The sequence below is a fragment of the Protopterus annectens genome, chromosome 7.part0 (genome assembly GCF_019279795.1).
Source record: "Protopterus annectens isolate FY-2018-M chromosome 7.part0, PAN1.0, whole genome shotgun sequence".
NCBI lineage: Eukaryota > Metazoa > Chordata > Ceratodontiformes > Protopteridae > Protopterus > Protopterus annectens.
Genome location: NC_056739.1, coordinates 1,498,814,061 through 1,498,833,420, shown reverse-complemented (window position 1 = coordinate 1,498,833,420; position 19,360 = coordinate 1,498,814,061). Strand labels below are relative to the sequence as shown.

Sequence of the window (19,360 nt, the reverse complement as noted above, 5' to 3'; positions counted from 1 at the left end):
TATATATATATATATATATATATATACATATATACATACATATATATATATATACATATATAAATATATATATATATATATATATATATATACATATATATATACATATATATATACATACATATATATATATATATATATATATATATATATATATATATATATATACATATATACATATATATATATATATATATATATATATATATATATATATATAGATATATATATATATATATATATATATATATATATATATATATATATATACATATATATATATATATGTATAGAGAGAGAGAGAGAACGGAATAAACAGTGACAACAAATACAGAAAGACTTTATACAAGTAAAATATTTCTGGTGCAGTGTAAGAATTTCTTGCTTTGAGTAACTCTATGATAACAGCAATTTTTGGTATACCTATAGCCCTTAGCAAAGCTGTAGACCTACATTTGCGGTCTGTGCAATAACAAGAAAGTCCAGGCTAGGAGAAACGCTATTGCTTACTAATCTAGTCATAAAAGCTAAATCTTTGTTAATGGACTAAATAGGTTTTCATAGCTTCACCATCAACTGTTCTGACAGCTTAATTATAGTCGATATTAGTCATACATATTAGCTTGATAAAGGGGCTGCCTCTGTTAACACTGTGTCCGTGCAATGTGTCAACTTGTACATTAAAGAGATCTGGATATTGGGGACATACTGGATATTGTTCTTAGTCATAATAGTTTGTATTTCAGGACAAATTTTGTCAGCAAAGTTACAAGTTTAGTAATGTTTTAGGAGTCAAAATTACCTCCACATAAATCTTTTAAAGAATGGGTCATTTGCAGACACTTCAAAAGATGGCACTTTCAATGAGGAGTGGTTTACAGGAATGATTACAGGATTTTCTTCTTTAGGTTAACCATAGGACAGTGCTTTGGCAGTTCAGCATGGATTTTCATTTATGAGAAAAGTATTTTGAGACACAACTGCGTAGCATACAGCCTTCTCACATTAAAAAGAACACTGTTGAAAGCCAATGAATGTGTACTTTATTACTTGCTTTATCAGTAACAAGTGTTCCCTCAAAGAGATGGAATATTTGAAAAACACACATATTTTTCCGAAGAGGTTATCCTTGCAGTGACATCTTACAGTCATTTGCTAAAAGCATAAATAAATGACACCTCTAACATACAGTAGTGAAAAGTGAGAGGTTCTTCTAGTGGGCTTAACCAAGTTAAATGGTGTGTAGCCATGCTTGTTGCTTCTACCAGGGAATAACCTTCAGGAAGAATAAAAAAAGTATTTGAAGCAGCTGCAATAAGAAATACTCGTGTTTAGGTGTGAGGGCGTAATTCACTGCAAAGCCCTCACATTATTCAAGTGCTGTTAAACATACAATTTTCAGTTTGCCAAGATATTTTCTGTTGGTCTGAATATATAGTGAATGTGGCCGTTTGCTCCACATGCAACACTTCATATGTGGGCAAAGCCAATAGAAATATTTGTACACAAACATATGAGCATATATATTCCATTAGATTGAAGAATAGCCATAAGTGTTTTATACAGACACAGTAGTATTTGTGAAAATGTCAGGAAATTTTGTATTCAATGTATTAAACATTCACTAGACTGATATTAAGGGCACAGATAGGAACAACACTCTAGAAAATAAGTAATATTGCTAACAAGTATATATTAGCTCACTATCTATATTGCTCCAGATCTCAATGCCATTATTTTTTTAAAGCTAACCTTTTCACCCTGATTTTAGTTACTCTTCAAAGCGAGAAGCTCTTTGAGTTTTATTTGATTATCCTGATGATGCAATTTTAATTTTCAGTTTAAGAGCATTTTAAATCCAGTTAGATGAACTATCCAATGTTTTAAGACAAAACTCAATATTTAATCATCGTTGACATTCTTAGTATCATTAGTTTGTCTAATAAATGAATTTGTTCTTGAAGACCGTCTGTATTTCTCCCCATTGTCTAATTTTCTTTACTGTCATTCAGGTTTTTGGATGTGAATGGATTTATCAGATTACATGTTTCTTTGGTTTAGAAACAGATTCCTGTTTACCATTATTAAGCATGACAGGGACCACAAGTATAAAGGCACAGGCTGTTTGAATAATGAAGTTGAGGCAAATAACTAAAGAAGGATTTTTTTATGAGGAACAAGAGTAATTAAAAGAAACAAATATGAACAGGATGAGAACACGCAAACCATGCAGGCACTCATTGGGGGTTGAGATCAGTCCAGGAGCTCTTCAGCTGTATGGCGACAAGCAGTTCTAACCATTGGCCACCACTTATTCCTCCTCCAATCTGCTGGTATATTATGGTGTACAATACAGGAATGTTAGCCCCCTCTGCATATAAAGTCCACTTTACATCTGCATTTAGAAACGTCATAGAGAAAACTAAAGTGTTTGTAACTGAAAATGCTTCATTTTATTCTGAACCAGCTGTCAAAGACTGTCTGTTTAGAGTTTCCAATGAAAAATACCTTAGGTGAAGATCTTTTTATAAGGCACCTATGGGAGGTTGTTTTTCCCTGTATACTGTTAAATATTACTTCTCAATATGACATCACCAAACCTTGAAGGCAAGTTATAAGCCATTTCAAAGCAAATTAATTCTATCAGTCTTAACAATGTTTTTGAAGGGAGTAGTCCTTGTTGGAAAGAAGTTAAGAACATATACTGTTTTGACTTTTTTTCTGTTCAAGAGTGTTAATCTGATCTCTATATTCTGAAACGTAATGGAACTGGTCTTACATTGTTGGGTAGCTTTTAAATTGGGCTGTTTATGTGTTATAAAATCACACCTAACCATAACATTCCAAAGGGTGAAAGACACAACAAAATAACTTCTTATTTAGTAACTTCAATAAGTGTTTCAGAAGTAGGAGTTTACTGCCTCTATCAAATTCATGAGGGCCATTATAAATAATTGATATGCTATTAGCTTTTCTAAGCTGCTATGGCACACAGCCTTCTGCCATCTATGGAACATGGTATCTGGAAAAGGTACTCTAAAATATTTGCAATACTGCTAATTAATTGTGCCTCTGTAACAGAAAGAATGGGATTAAATACCAGAAATATAATATATTGATCTACCCATATAAGTGTTTCCAAATTGATGCAACAAGCAAATGTATTGCTTTGCAAGGTTGGGATATTAATGTAGGAAACATAAATTCAGCCAAATACTTTAGGAGTTATAACCTTGGTGATTCACATGATAAATGTTACATTTTAACCACAGGTGATGCAACACTTGTTAGAATAAGGTATTATACTGTGATCAAATCTAAAAACTCACATACTATTCAGTTTTATGCAGCAAAGCAGAGTGAAATGTTATATACTGCTGTGCATCTATTATGCCCCAGTACCCCTAACACATACACAGTGATTTAGGAATGTCAGCTGTTTGCTTGCAAAAAAAATAAAAAATAGCTACTCCACCACTGTTTATGAATTTTATGCATGGTAAATATCATAGCACATTGGAAACACAAATTCTCCTTTGTCTTACAACTACAGTGCTCTTTCCTGACAGACTGTATTACACTGTACTCACCACCTGACATGCTGTTAATATTCATCTCAGACTGTACCATTTAAGCTAACTTTGTGAATTGCAGCTATTTAGTTATTACTATACTGATTTTTTTCCTTTGTTCAATGCTAATAACATATATATATATATATGTGCATTTCTATTGTTCAATACTGTTAATTATATGTAAGTAGCTATGTATATGTATGTATGGAGCTTTTCTCCCCAGCCGACCGCTGAAAATGGGCCTCGTGCCCATTCGGACATTACCCGGTGAACAACTGAAATAAATAAATAAAAATAAACATTGCTGAACACACTTTTGTTTCCTTTTTTCATCTACTTTTAAGTTAACACATTTCTCTGTGTCTTACAGACTTGGCTACTTAAGAGAAGGGCAGAGCTGTAACATGACATTATTTTTTTCAGACTCTGGAACATTTCATCTATAAATAATTCCAAGGAAGGAAAATTCTGGCACATGCGTTAAACTACAAAGTTTAAAAGACCACAAACATCTATACAACAAGTAGCATCACAGCATTTCACAATGTCTAAAATAAAGTAAAAGATTAAAAAAGCTATTAAGTTGGACAGAAATCTTGTTAAATATAACCAGTCACATATGTGGTATTGTATGATCAATAGTACAATAAACATGAAACAGCATGTCCTTTATTACTACCTTATATGCAACACAAAATCATACAAGTATTTCTACCCAATATATTTTCATTTTGATTAATAGTGATATCCCAAAAACATCAGATGGAGTAGACTCAATGCACATTGGATTTCTGACACCACATACTACTTAGTCATGACAAATGGATTGAAATTTGGCATTTACTACTCATATGAGTATATAACTTTGATCTGGGTCTATATCAGTTCACCAAAACGGCTGAAGTTCAAACACCATATGTTCAAACGTCTAACCACGAAGTACAAAAACATTGAAGTCTTAAAACAGCGATTTATTTTCTCAGGGAAAAAAATCACTGTTCCAAGAAACACACACACAACACAAGTACACCAAAAAAACCTGCAATCCACACACAAACACTTAAAATCCTACATCTAACCCTACACTAAACTGTACATACACTATCTATCCACTTAACTTAACCCAAACCCTAACCCTAAGGTCCGTCACAATCGCACACTCACCAGACCTGCACCCTAACCCTAACTCACCTATCCCGCCCTAACCCTAAAGTCTGTCACTATCACACACCCACCTCACCCACGCCCTAACCCGCACCCTACCCTAACGTCCGCACAATCGCACACTTACCTGAACCCGACCCGTAACTTCCCACCACAGTCCTGATAATCATGAAGCCACAGAAACGGCCCACCGAATTCTTTCCCTGGGAAAGAATTTGGTGTTCCACAGCTTCGCGATAATCAGTGTTCGAACTTCACAGTTCAAACATCTGATGTTCCATCGTCAGTCGTTTCGTTGGACTGATATAGACCCTTTGATTGAAATTTTGGACATATTAGAGAAATGATGAGAGCAAAAAAATGATTTGTGTATATTATCAGAGGCTGCAGACCCTTGCTATATCTGCAGGTTAATTTGTAATCATGCACACAAAATTTGAGAGAATACCAATTAAAACTACATGAAATTTGGTAAAAGTCTGCAACTTGCATTGTTTTACATTCCACACATTGTTTTCAAGCTTTTTGCAGAGATCAGGGCCGCAACTAATGTAGTGAGACTTTAAAATATTTTCAGTTACCACATATTCCTAAACCTTACATACATGTTCACTGACACTCCCTTCCATTGTATGTAGTACAGTAAATTACAGGTGCAAGCCGAAGAGTAACTGAAATCACAAGATATTTCTCAAAACATGCCACAAATACAAACTCATTATGACTGCAGAGGTGGTAACAACAATAATTTTGACAAGATAGGAAGAAATGTGTAGTTATTTAACTCTCATTGTTATTTTTAGGCAAGACCTGAGATGCTATTTTTACTGATGGGGAAATTTGCCAAGTACACTTGAAAAACTGATATCTTCTTGATATGTGCTATGGGATATTTAAAATGCCAGTAAAGCCTATCACTAATTTAGGCAAAGAGATGGCATTGATACAAAGTAGCAATAAGCAGGAAGTGTCAGAGATGCTAAGGCAATCAGTTGGGTGAAACATTGACTAGCACTGCACAACTGATACATGGGAATATTTAATAGCATTAAAGTTTATGTCTTTTCTTAGAACAGGTTCTTCTTCAGCTTTGTTCAGTCTCAGTGTCACTGACTTGTCTGTGCCAGTGATACAACAGGTGGCACACTCAGCTCTGGTGCTGGAAGAAAAGAAGGCTTTGGGTTCTATTCCCTCTCAAAGAGATTTGATTGCTGACACTGCAGAGCGGTATTTCGGTGTTGTATTCCTCGATGTGTCATCGGCTGGATGACAGACAAAACAAAGTGCCTATCTGCTTGAGTTGGTGGCAGCTTAGGTGGATGTAAAGGATCCCACCTATCAATAAGGGTATGGGAAGTTCCTGAATGTCTTGGACAAATTTCCCCTAGAAGTGGAAAGGGTCTGCCCCCTGACTAACCTAGTCAACAAAAGATAAATAAAATAACAAAACCATTCCTCTGCTACACAGAGCTGAAAACTGTAGCATTTCTTGAATTAATTCATTAGATGACTGCCTCAAACAATAGGCATCCTAAGATAAAAAAATGTATGGAAATACAGTAAGATTTATACGAGCTACCCAAAGACTTAAATGCTTTTGAGTTAAGTCTGCAAATTATGTGTTTACTAACTCAAAAACTGTATACAGAAGTAGTCAAGTAACTCTATACTACAGTCTTATTTAAATCAGTTAAAGAAATACACAGTCTCTACTAAGGTTCCAAGACCCCTGCTCCCCAATAAGATATACAGTTTTACCTATCATCCATTATAATACCACACTAACTTTAAAAAGAGACAGTGAAATCAGTGTTACAGTCCACATATGCAAAGTCATGTTCCTATTTAATATGGTATGGAACTGTTTTATTTAATACTCTGTGTAAAGGAAATGAAACTGGGTGTTCCTCTTATGAATACAGTAAAATATGACTTTGTGCAACTGTCATTAATATTGTAGAGGAGAGTTTAGCTTATCATAGATCAAGGCTACCATTCAGATGTTTCCTGATAGATGGCAGTTGCCTGGATTAACATAAACAGAAAGAGTGAACCGATTTCAAAATCCTTAGAGTATTCTTAATGCTGTCTATACGGTGCAAATATATGTGTTAAGATGTTCAAAGTCATAAACAAACTATCATGCATTCATAATGAAAGCTGGGACTTCTGACATTGGAGACAGTCTTTGATGCTGTTACTGGCCATCCATTATGCAAATATACAGCTTTTGTCTGGTGTTCTGTGCTGCTACATGAAATGGAATCACATTTCAATATGGTATATTTTTATATTGTGCTACCAAAGATAACATTAGAAACTGAACTCTGAGAACTTGTATAATGTGGGCTATGTTGTGAAGTGAATTACATTTATCAAAAAAATGATTCTTGATTTAGTGAATGATGAACATGACAAGACACATGTATGTTCAAAATGAACATTTGTGAAGTCCGAGTAAAATGTCCCTAAAAGATGGATACACTTAATACCACCACCACCACCACCACCACTACTACTACTACTACTACTACTACTACTACTACTACTAATAATAATAATAATAATTATTATTATTATTAATAACAACAACCTAAAGCTGCATCACTGTCACTATCCCAGTCAGCTTGGCAAATCTCAATATCTTACTATGTTTCTCATTTAAAACAGGCCTTCAGCACTGTACAGCAAACCTGCTTTAAGCTTATATATGTTTGATCCTTAAAATCCATTATTAGTATATTTAAGAATTACAAAGATTACTTGAAGCTGAATGTTATAATTTTGGTTAGTCTCGCTAGAACATATAGTCACAGGTGTCAGTGTAGCTAGCATTATTTAAACATCTCAGGAGTCAACTCTATGAGAAACAGTATTTCACAGTTGCAAAAATAATGCAGTTATAGCGTGATATACTTGCAGCCAAATATAAGTGTGAGTTTATTTCTCCAAGTATCCCAGCAGAATAGCTAACCCTATTAACTAGCAACTGAAAGTAGATCTCAGAATCTGTGTACTGTAGTTATGAGCAAAAAACTTTTACTCAGCCACAACAATATCAGAATATAAAACATAGAGGATGCATTGATCTACTGACAGAACTGGTTAAAAACATGTTAAATTATGACTTTCTAACATAATCGTTATACTTTTATAACAGATCACTTTCTACTGAACTCCATATGTCACCACAGTGTCTGTGCTGTGTACAATAATATCATATCCATTAAGTGGTTACTATGCACACAGTGTGTGCTGTCTATACTGCCAGGCCTTCTCATTAACACTCCAAGTGAAACAGAAGCTGCCTGAGAGGCACAAGCGATTTGCCCATTATAAAACCTACTACTGGAGTATTGTGAAAAAGTGTACTACCAGAAAACTAAAGAAATTGCTTAGTTTCACTTTGACTGCCATATAAAGTCATTTAGATTAGATATCAATTGATGCAATCTTGACACATCTATACAATATTAAACAGAACATGACTTTCAAAGTTTCCAATTAACAATTACAAAATGCATGATTTATTTTACAAATGAAAATAAAATTAGTAATTTTGGCCATCTTTCCAAATGAAGTTTAACATGTTTACATGAATTATGTTGGGCATCTTTGAAGATGAAACTGCAAATCCTGCAAATCTAAAAAAATGAATTCAGAAGACCTTTAAATGCCACTGGTGTAGCAAAGAAGAAAGGTGACAAAACTCAAAACAGCAAAATAACAGCATCACTTTTTGCAGGAAAACTGTGACCCACCTCCCCTCCATACCTCCCACTTCTCAATTATTACAACTCCAAGGTCACAAAATCATTGAGAAAGAAGAACTGTATGGATGCAGGCACTTTTTTCTTGCCTCAAAGTCATCCAGCCTCAGAGTTATAGCAAATAAGTGTGCAGGAAGGCTTGTTTTACTCCAAACATATTAAGATTTTTGTTTTGTGATGATTTGGGGCTTTGGCAAATTTAGTCTACTGAATTTTGTCTTTTTCAGATTCATTCTATAAGGTGGACTAATTCAATTGATACAACCCAAATCACAGATAAATTTAAAATTATTCAAAGTGACTATTAAGAGTATAAGGTACAGAACAGAAATGCAAACTCTGCCCTAACAAGGAGTTCAAAGATTGGACATACATGTCTGTATGCACAACCGCACAAACAAATGCACATGCACACATGCAAAGACACACACACACACACACACACACACACACACACACACACACACACACACACACACACACACACACACACACACACATATAAAATTGTAACTGACATTGTTGCAATAATTTATATAGAACTGGATCAAAACAGGATACTACATGTTACAAAACAATGTTTTCTAAGAACTATGGTGAACTTACTTTTAAAACATCCTAATGATTTTAATGAAAATTTGCAAAATACTATGTGGTTAACCTAAGATGTGAATTTTCTACAACTTTTGATCAAATTCAAACTATATCTAATTTTCACACATTGTAATAAACACTGTGAATAAGTGAAGTTAAGATATGTATTTCAGAAAGTATTAATTATAAAATATATTTTGGCTACAGTTATCATCAAATGTAGAACACATTGGCATGTAGTCGATGCTAGAATACATCTCTCACTGTAAAAAAAAAAAAAAAAAAAAACTCATCTGTGTCAGTCATATTTTCTGACAGCACTGTAAAGTTTTCCTTTATAAACAACCATGCTGGTATATAAGCAAAAACACTTTGTGAAAATAAAGTGAAAATATGTTACAATCTTAGCAAAGAAGCACATGAGTTGATGACCTGGTATTGAAGTCTTTTCTGTACCATTCTCTGCATCACTCTTCTCTGCTATTACCGTGCCTTCTGTGTTTAATACCCTTCTGCACTGGAACTTCCTCACACTTATCCAGTACACAGTTTAATTACTGTGTCTGCTCTCATTAACTGGTGTAGGTCTGTGGAAATGATTTCAATGACTTCCCACATCGTTTGTCATTCAGGTATTCTAATATTTGTATTTCCTCATAAATATTATTCAAGCATGCTACTTTAGATACACATCTCCTGTTTATTCTGGATGTGTCTGAAGGCTTCTCCCATATCCCTCAGAATTCACCCACCACATTAACTTTATCAATTCCTTTCTCTTGGGTTTTCAGATTTCCATACTTATTTTATACAATATTTTTTGTTCTTACTGATTGATTGGTTTTCTAGGATTTATTGATCTATAGGGGGATATTCAATATGTGGATGCTAGAAACAACATAGTTCAGTTATGGGGTAAAAGTCAATATCATGTAACACCAAAGATAATCAATTTTTGAAACACAAGGGTGCACCTGGGAATTCACTAAATGTGTGTGTGTGTGTGTGTGTGTGTGTGTGTGTGTGTGTGTGTGTGTGTGTGTGAGAGAGAGACAAGTATGGTGTAAAATGTATGCCTTGTCTGCAGCTATCACTTTAAGACTTTTGAAACAGACAGTAGTGGTCAGTCTTTTGACTCTCCTTCCTGAGCACCCCGCCTCTGCAAAATCACATCATCACTTCTTTTCTTTTGTGCATATTTCACTTTAAAAACTTCAACCATCATAGACTGTATGACATTAAGTGCACCCATTTTATTCTTTGTTTCAGACTGTCTGTAAATTAGAAACTTTAACAAATCAAAAGTACACTACAACAAAATGCAATCATGTTACCTCTATTTATTCTGTTAAATGTGAATCTAATGTAGCTGTAGTAATGATGTAGATATAGTCATAGAGCAGAGCAAGGAAACATGGATCATACAGAATCAGAGCCCAACCTGTAAACATTAACCATCATATTATACTTGTGGCATGCTCTGGAATTCATATTTTGAAAACTATACATTTTTGTGATTTTCTTTTTGTATTTATTGCCTTTTTATTTATTTTGATATCTTACCCAAAATATTGAAGGTCTTAAAAGTATTAAGTGACTGCTAATTTAACTGTGAAATCAGCGTTATACTAAACAATCATACAATACTGTTTCAGTTATATAATCTTTTTACAGCATGGTTCCTGTGTGCAAAATCTGAAAAACTTACCTCCTCCATTTTTGTAACATAGGTAAGGAAATCGCCAGACATTTCCCAAACCAATGATCTCTCCTGCTACAGACAGGATAAACTCAATCTTATTATTCCAATGTCCCCTTTCATTTACTTTTTTGTCATTTCTACCAACTAAAGTTGTACTTGAAGCTTCTGGATCCATGGTATCTTCAGGCTTGCCATTAATTACTGGAATGGTCTTCTCTGCTGTCATGACTTTAGAAGTCTGAGGAAAAAGATTAAAACAGTATGTGTTATGGGTGTTAACGGGAATAGCACTGTTGACATTTTTTAACCTAACTTTCTGAGTCAGTGTGACTTATACAAACACATACATACATGTGTGCATGCAATTGTATCCATTAAGTGTGTGTGTGTGTGTGTGTGGAGAGGGACACACAAACACATTTAGTGGTGTGTGTACATGCATGTGTATACATATCTGTATTATGTGTCTGTATCTTAATAGGTGCAATACAGATAAACGTTTACTTCAGACATACAGCTTTTGACAGCTGTAAATAGACGTTAGGTAATGTTGCCATCTTCAGGTCTAACAGATTCAACATGTGGAAGAACAGCATTTACCATAAAGTTAAGATCCAGACAAACAGTGCAGAATTCTAAAGAATGCCAAGACAAGATGTAAAGGAAAACAGACTGATTTACCTCTGCGGTTTAACACAACATCAATTACCGACTGTTGGTGAACTGGTGAACAGTAAAAGTGATAAAGATGAAGACATATTACTTACGGAATATATTACAGCTCCTTGGGCGACACGGGGATCGTCTTGGGCTCGGTATGGGGTTGCAGGAAACGCTGCACACTGAAAACAAGCAGCTGTTATCACTCCTTTTACGGTTTGCTAGGAGCGCGGCTGAACAGATGACGGTCCCTGGTACAGGGAAACCAATTTGCTAAGAATAAACCCTGGAGTAGATGTGAAAGCTACCGCCTCTCTTCCTCTGTCCCTCCTCCACCCCCACCACAAAATCACACTCACTTTTACTGGATCCAAGCCAGGTATTCAATATCAACACACAAAAAAACTTACAACCTTAAAAAATAAATGCACGCACAACCTTTTTTTTCTTGCTTGTAAACTAATGGGGTATAAAACATGTCAGTAACGCATATTATCATCTCAATTAGTTCGATATGAGCAAGGATAGTTACCAGATTTTATTAATTCAGATGAAAAGCAATCAGTCTTACTGTTCGGTGAGGAAAAACGCTCAGTCTGCAAACCTGTAGGCAGCTCTTTAGTTATGGAAGGTACCAACAAGGAAAAAACAGGGTGTCTGTCGTTTTAAGACAGAAAAGTGGATTGCAAATACAGCTATGGCAGAAAAAGATGGGAAACTGTATTCACAAGACGGAACATACCCAGGTCTAACACGACGCCCACTCGTGTCTCAGATTTAAGATTTCTGCAGATCTTAGCTATTCAGATTTACTACTAAAGCAGTGTCACATGTTGTTATTAGCAGAGATCACCAGGTACAACAGTGGGTGCAAGTAAGGTAAGCAAGATATCTTGATAGAAAAATAAAGATAGACCCACATTAATTCTGTCAGTTTCAAAATGTTGTGCTGCGCTAATACAGACCCTTTATCCACGTTAATCTTTACTTTTTAGCAGTATTGTAGGCAGTTGTGAATATGGGTTCTTTTGCTGTATACCGCAAACCCTACAATACTGGGGCGGTCAATAATTAAAACATTTCAGCTAAGAAAGAGGACTTGATATAACTTACCCAACAGTGACTCCTTCCCAATATTCGTCTTCACCCCTTCAGAATTTCATTACATAAATGTAGGGCAATGCATTCCCGGTTAGTCTGAATGGTGAAGCAACAAGCATTTCCCTTTGTTGACCAGATAAATAAATGTTCAGGCCATATAGGGAGAGAGTAAACAGAGCACATTTAAGGATTGCTCACTGTGCTTACTGTTCTGCATATTTTTCGAAGTAAATAAAGAATGCCAGGGAACAAACAACCCAAATAACAGGTAAACAACATCAGAACTGAGTCTGCAGATTGAAGGATGACTATTACAAAACCACCCAACTGATTTATTAAGATTATGTATTGTTGATAAAAGTTTGATATGTTCTTTTCTCAACCTGTGTCATGACATGAAGTACACAATCTATCTTGAATCTTGCATTCTCTGGATTCAACTTCAAAATGCCATTTTAACTGTGCGCTTATCTTCTGGGCATTAACAATAATAGCACAGGGTTCGAAAGCGGTGCACTTTCTTATTTTTCTTATTTTTTATAAGGCTTCCTGACAGTGCACTGTCTTAAACTCCACCAAGAATGCAAAATGAGCCCAACAGTATATAAGTCCATAATCTACAGTAAGAAAACACTGCCAAAAGTGGCTACTATATTTGGAATACCTAAGACACACAATGGTTTGGAAAATTTAACTTTTAGACCCAATGTGGATGGACGTGGGTCGAAAACATACCCCTTTGGAGTAGTCATTGATAGATGGTTGAAACAGCAGGTAGTAAATGGGGAGCACATTCTCAAAGATTTGTGGGACTTTCTAGGAAGAATATGGAAAGAGCTGTGGGATAAAGAAATTATTTTCTTAACTATAGACACAGTAGATTTGTTCACATCTATCCCAAAAAAAGAAGGCTTAAATTAGTTTCTAGACAGTCTCCACAGGAATACCTTGCTAGGAAATGATAAAAAAGAGCTAATCATGGAATTTATGGAAATAGTCTTGGATAATAATTACATAATATTTGATGGAGAATACTACAGGCAGCACAAGGGGGTGGCTATGGGGGTTTCATGTGCCCCTATTTTCGCCAACCTTGTGCTGTTAGAGTGGGAGCAAAATAAATTATTTCAAAGTGACTTTTTTCAATATATGAGTTTATATGTTAGGTTCCTGGATGATATTTTTATTTTGTGGAAAGGCTCAGAGAATATAATAAAATATTTGGTTCAATATTTAAATGAAAGTACAGGATTTCTAAAATTTACATACGAATATGATAAGAATGGGATAAACTACTTAGACACATACATTGAGAAAGACAATAATTGTTTTAAATCTAAGGTGTATAGGAAGCCATCTTTTAGTAATTCTTATTTACAATATTCAAGTGACCACCCAGTAAGACAAAAAATAGTATTATAAAAGGGCAATTAATAAGAACAGCGAGAATGACCTCTACGGAAGAGGATATAGAGGACGAATTATTGACAGTAGCAAAATTATGTCAAGAGAGAGGGTATCCTACAAAAAATATAGATGAATATGTTGGTTATGTAAGAAATGAATGGGGGAAAATATAACCCCTATTAGGGAATTCAAGTGCTAAAAAAGAAAGTAAAAATAAAAAAGAGGAAGAAAATAAAAAAATTGAAAAAGCTATGGTTGTCCCATATGGAAGTAAAGCATTTGAAGTGGAAAAATTGTGAATAAAAAATGGGCTGTTCTTAGGAATAATCCCAAGTTATGGAATATTGGGGGTTCTAAACCAAATTTTGTGTATAAGGTAGGTCCCAATTTAAAAAAGACCTTTGAAATGGCTACAAAGAAAAGGAGCAGGTATGGTACTACAAAATGTGGAAATCGTTCACAATGTAAGCATATTTACACAGAAGAGAATGTAACAATCAATAATTCATTAAAAACTGTAGTTAGATTTGAGAAAGGAAATTGTCAGACTTCAGGAGTGGTTTATTTGGCTATGTGTAAATACTGTCCCAGTTTTTATGTAGGTAAAACTGAGAGAAGATTGAGGGACAGGATATATGAACACACATACCAAATATCTACTAAAAATGTCAATAATGCCCTATACAGGCATTCCATTATCTGCATGAATTATAAAGATTTTAGATTTGGTATTTTAGAAAAAGTGTTTCAAAACCCGAGGGGTGGAGACTACAGAAGCCATATAGAAGAAAGAGAAACAAGATGGCAAATTAAGTTACAAGCAAGTCAAACCCCAGGGTTAAATGAAATTATATCAATAAAGCCTCTATTGTATAAAAAAGCCGAGTTTATGAAATGAATCATAAGTGGAAGTACATTTAAGGGGCAGGAATGGAAAAGGAGGACAGTATGTTAACAAAAAGTGTTTTTAATGGTTTGATATGTATTTTAATAGAATGTTTTATGATATTTATAACAGAAGGTTTTTAAGCTGAAGTGTGTTTCACTTTAAACATCTCTAATTAATGACTACTTAGATAATGAGTGATGTCATCATTGTTAAAGAGTATTTAAGGGGGGAAATTGTTAACAGACATAGATTCTGATGAAATCCCTGGGCACAGGGAAGAAAGAGCTCAATCTTTTAAATTGTATGAGACTGTCTTAATAAAGGAGTCTGTGAGGGAATTCAAGCCGTGGCAGTGTTTTCTTACTGTAGATTGTGGACTTATACACTGTTGGGCTCATTTTGCATTCTTGGACGAATCCTATAAATGCTATGCCCATCAAGATATCACCTAGACACTGATACATCTGCTCCCCTAACTCCACTTAGAATTTACTCACTACAACTCATTCTACTCAGATGAAAGTCATAAGAAATATACACCTGTGGCTGTCTCTCCTCTCCCTCAGCTCATTCCCCTACCCCTTTGTACATGTGTCTGTGCATGTGTGTGTGTCTGTGTGTGTGTGTGTGTGTGTGTGTGTGTGTGTGTGTGTGTGTGTGTGTGTGTGTGTGTGTATATATATATATATATATATATATATATATATATATATATGTATATACCACTCAAGAAAATTCGAAAACTTTGGATCCTAAAGGCAAGCCTTCAGATCCAACTTCTTCAGACAACAGGTCTGTATCTTTAGATCCAGCTCATCCTGAGCCTAAGCAATTACGTAGAACTAGGTGTGCATCTTCCTTGGATCCTGTGCCCTCCTGCCTCCCATCTCTGTTCCTGGAAAAGTGTCATCTTTGTAGATCACCTTCCATGGTCTCTTCCCATTCATCCAGAAGTCTCACAGAAGCCGATGTGGACAGAATGATGAAGTTTCTATCGACACAAATTCAGACGGGAGTTCTCCCAACTCCTACCCCCATGGGTTCAGAGACCTTCACTAGTACATCACCACCAGTTTTGGCTCCTCCTTCAATCCATCCATTGGTTTTGAAGCCCTTGGATCCAAGACTCCTGGTGCTATCTATTAGAGTGATGCAGTATTCTCTTCTACAGGTCATATAGCTCATCCCGTCTTGGATCTTTGCTCTGGATCACAGATTTCTTTGTATCATGAGCCTCAACAGTCTACTTCACAGGGACAGCCAACCCAAAGTCTTCAGGCTACCCAACAGAGTATAATAATTTCTTTTGATACTTCTCCAGAACATCCCACTGAAGAAGTCCCTAGGAAGATGAAATGCAAGAGGAGGCACTTGGACTCCCCTCAGGAGTCTGTCACAGAGGATACCAATTTTGCTAAAGGGGAAGGTTCCTCAAGACCACCACCTGATGATGTCTCATTTAGAGACATTTTAATGATCTTAAAGGGGTGCTTGGTCTACTGATAACCCTTCTCAATAGAAATCAGTACTCTTGGAGGCATTTGGTACTGGCCCATCTACTTCCAGGATGACTCTGCCCACTGATCAGCTCATTGATATGATCTCACAGTGGGTGTCTAAGAAACCTGATTCTATTGAGCTGATCCCCAAGAGACCAAATAGGATCCTGGCATCATCAAAGAGAATTCTGGAAGAAATGAGTACCAGAGGATGCTACTGTTGTAGCAGCTACCACAATGAAATAACTCGCGGAACAGAGTTCCTCTATTCATCTCCCTAACAGGGAGTCTAGGGTGCTGGACAGGTTTGGGAAGCATGCGTATGTGTCAGTGACCTTTGCAGTCAGGTCTCTGAATCACTTGGCACACCACCAGATTACAGAGATATTTTAATCAAGGAACTTTCTAAATCTCTCTCAGATTCCAGTACTTCTGAGGCAGAATCTTCCATTGCTTCACAGCTGGCGACCCTTCAATCTATTTCAAACTCATTCATGAGTTTTATTTCACATGCAACTGAAGGAGCCTCAAGAGCATCAAGTTCAGGCATTTCCATCAAGAGGCATGCCCGGATGCATCTGTGTGATTTTGTGTAGCCCTTTAAGTCATCACGAAAGCAGTGAGGACATACAGACTCCACACAGACGGCAACCAAGCTGAGAATCAAAACAGAGAGCCTCCTGCTGTGAGGAGACATGCAGGTAACTGCTGCAGCACTGTACTCACTTTTCCCTACCCCCCTCCATTACTAAACAAAATTCTCAATGTTCCACTCAGTCAGAGGAAAACAGCAGCTCTGGAAATAAAAAGTTGTTAAAAAAAAGAGTCATCCAAGCGGTCCCCCCAGATCAAAGAGGAACTTACTCAAGATTCTTTTTAGTGCCAAAGAAAACAGAGGACTGGAGACGAATTTTGGATCTCAGCATTCTGAACAAATGGACGGTGCAGTGGTGCAGCAGTTGCATTGTCACCTCACAGCAAGAGGTTCTTCAGTTTGATTCTTGGCAGGGGTGCCTTCTGTGCAGAGTCTGCATGTCCTCCCTGTGTCCGTTTGGGTTTCCTCTGGGTGTTCCGGTTTCCTCCCACATTACAAAGACATGCATCTGGAACATTTCTCCCAGGCCTCTACTGAAAATTTTCTTTATTCCAAGTCGGGCTTTCCTGGTAAACAAATGTTAAATAAATAAAATAAATAAACAAATCAGTTCCGGGTGGTCATGGCTCAGTCCATATTGCCTTTTCTACACAAGGACAATTGGAAAGGTCACATAAATACCTCACTAAGAGGATTACCAGCCTCAAACAGATGCCATATGCACACTGTCTCAAAAAACTCCAGCGCTTCTCCATCGCATATCGCCTACTCAGAGGTGATCTCTGCCTAACATACAAAGCTATGTCAAACCCAGAGCTGTTGGACATGTTACACTTAAATAAATCCCAATCTCTCTGAACCACATGCTCCAGGGACCTAAACCTTGTCACCACAATAAACAGAACATGCTGGAGGGATAGATTCCTGTCCCAGAGACTTCCCATACTCTGGAACAAACTACCTATTCATGTCAAGCAAAGCTCGTCATTGGCCCCCTTTAAGAAAAATCTTGATGACTTGATGGGAAATAGAAAATTCACCCTGGGGATCACTTCTGTGACACTGCTTGACAGAGGCATAGGAAAATAATTTCCTTGGGTGGTGAAAGCCAAGGAATCTTTATGGCTAGGCTTATATAGGCCCCAGGGCTGATAGCCTAGTACCTACCTATGAACAACTGGATGTACTGAGTAGATCTCCAGGATGCTACTATCACATAAAAATGACAGATGGTCCAGGAGATACCTACACATCTAGCTGGGAACCAGTCACTACCAATTCAGAATTCTGCCATTTGGCCTCACCACAGTTCCCAGGATGTTCATTAAATACATGGCAGGAGTAGCAGGTCACTTGAGACTGCAAGGATTCTGGGTGTTTTTGTATATAGATGACTGGTCCATAACTGCTTCAACCAACCATCTGCTGATAGCAGCTTGAGATGATGTACTCCAGCTTTGTTCCAATCTATGAATTACAGTCAATCACAACAAATGTGATCTTCAACTGTCTCCAATGTTTGAAGTTCGTAGTGTCCTTCCTCAACACAGTGTTAATGACAGTTTCTTTCCATTCACCAAGAGTTCAAACTATTTCTTTTCAAGTCAACAAAATTCTTCAAAACTCATTCATGTCAGCCAGACTGATTTTACAGACCTTGGGATCCATGTCCACAGCAATAGTTCTAGTTCTGCTAGCAAGATACCATATGAGAATTCTTCAATGGACATTAGCAAATCAGTAGTCCTTTCTGCATCAGTCTGTGTCAACAAACATCAGAAGCAGCATAACTCAGGCCTGCAAAAATGCCTTTGGTGGTGGATTCACTCAGATGCAATTTTACAAGGTCATCCATTCATCTTCCCTCAGCCCAAGGCCATAGTGACCATGGATGGTTCCCAAATTAGTGTTGGGGGGCATTTCTTAGGGAAGATTGTTCAAGGCATGGTCCCACAAGGAGGCCAACACACATATCAATGTCCTGGAAATGAGGGAAGTACTCCTCGCATTGTAGGCATTCTAAGACTCTCTCTCTTCCAGAACTATTGTGATTCAAATGGACAACATGTCTGCAGTATGGTACCTCAACAAACAAGGAGGAACCAAATCTTACCCCTTATGACAAGAAGCTGTGAGAGTGTGGCAATGGGCAATCTCTTCCACTCAATTTCTGATAGCAGTGCACATACTGGGGAAATCCACTGTGGTAGCAGACAAGTTGAGCAGGTCCATATTACTACCTCATGAGTGGTCTCTCAACAAAAAAAAATAATATTCCACCAATGTGGTCAACCATGCTATGAGTTATTTGCATCACCCCTGAACAACAAGTACAGCAGGTTTTTTGCCTTAATCCCACCACCAGGGGAGTCACCGAGAGACACTCTCCTTCATGATTAGCCCC

At 36.6% G+C, this 19,360-nt stretch overlaps 1 protein-coding gene across 3 annotated transcripts in view; it reads right to left on the bottom strand.

Annotated features, from left to right (window-relative positions):
• SLC6A11 (solute carrier family 6 member 11) overlaps positions 1–12,161 on the bottom strand; it is a 1,657,595-nt gene extending 1,645,434 nt beyond the window's left edge. The window contains exons 1-2 of one of the 3 annotated variants that reach the window (XM_044078040.1): positions 11,998–12,161; positions 10,812–11,043 (exon numbers count right to left, since the gene is read on the bottom strand). In XM_044078040.1, coding sequence (XP_043933975.1) covers positions 10,812–11,031 — 220 coding nt within the window. In that variant the 5' untranslated portion in view covers positions 11,032–11,043; positions 11,998–12,161. Of the gene's footprint in view, positions 1–10,811; positions 11,044–11,572; positions 11,782–11,997 lie in introns of those variants that run through there. The other 2 variants (XM_044078041.1, XM_044078039.1) reach the window with 2 other exon arrangements.
• Between the last annotated feature and the right edge of the window lie 7,199 nt (positions 12,162–19,360).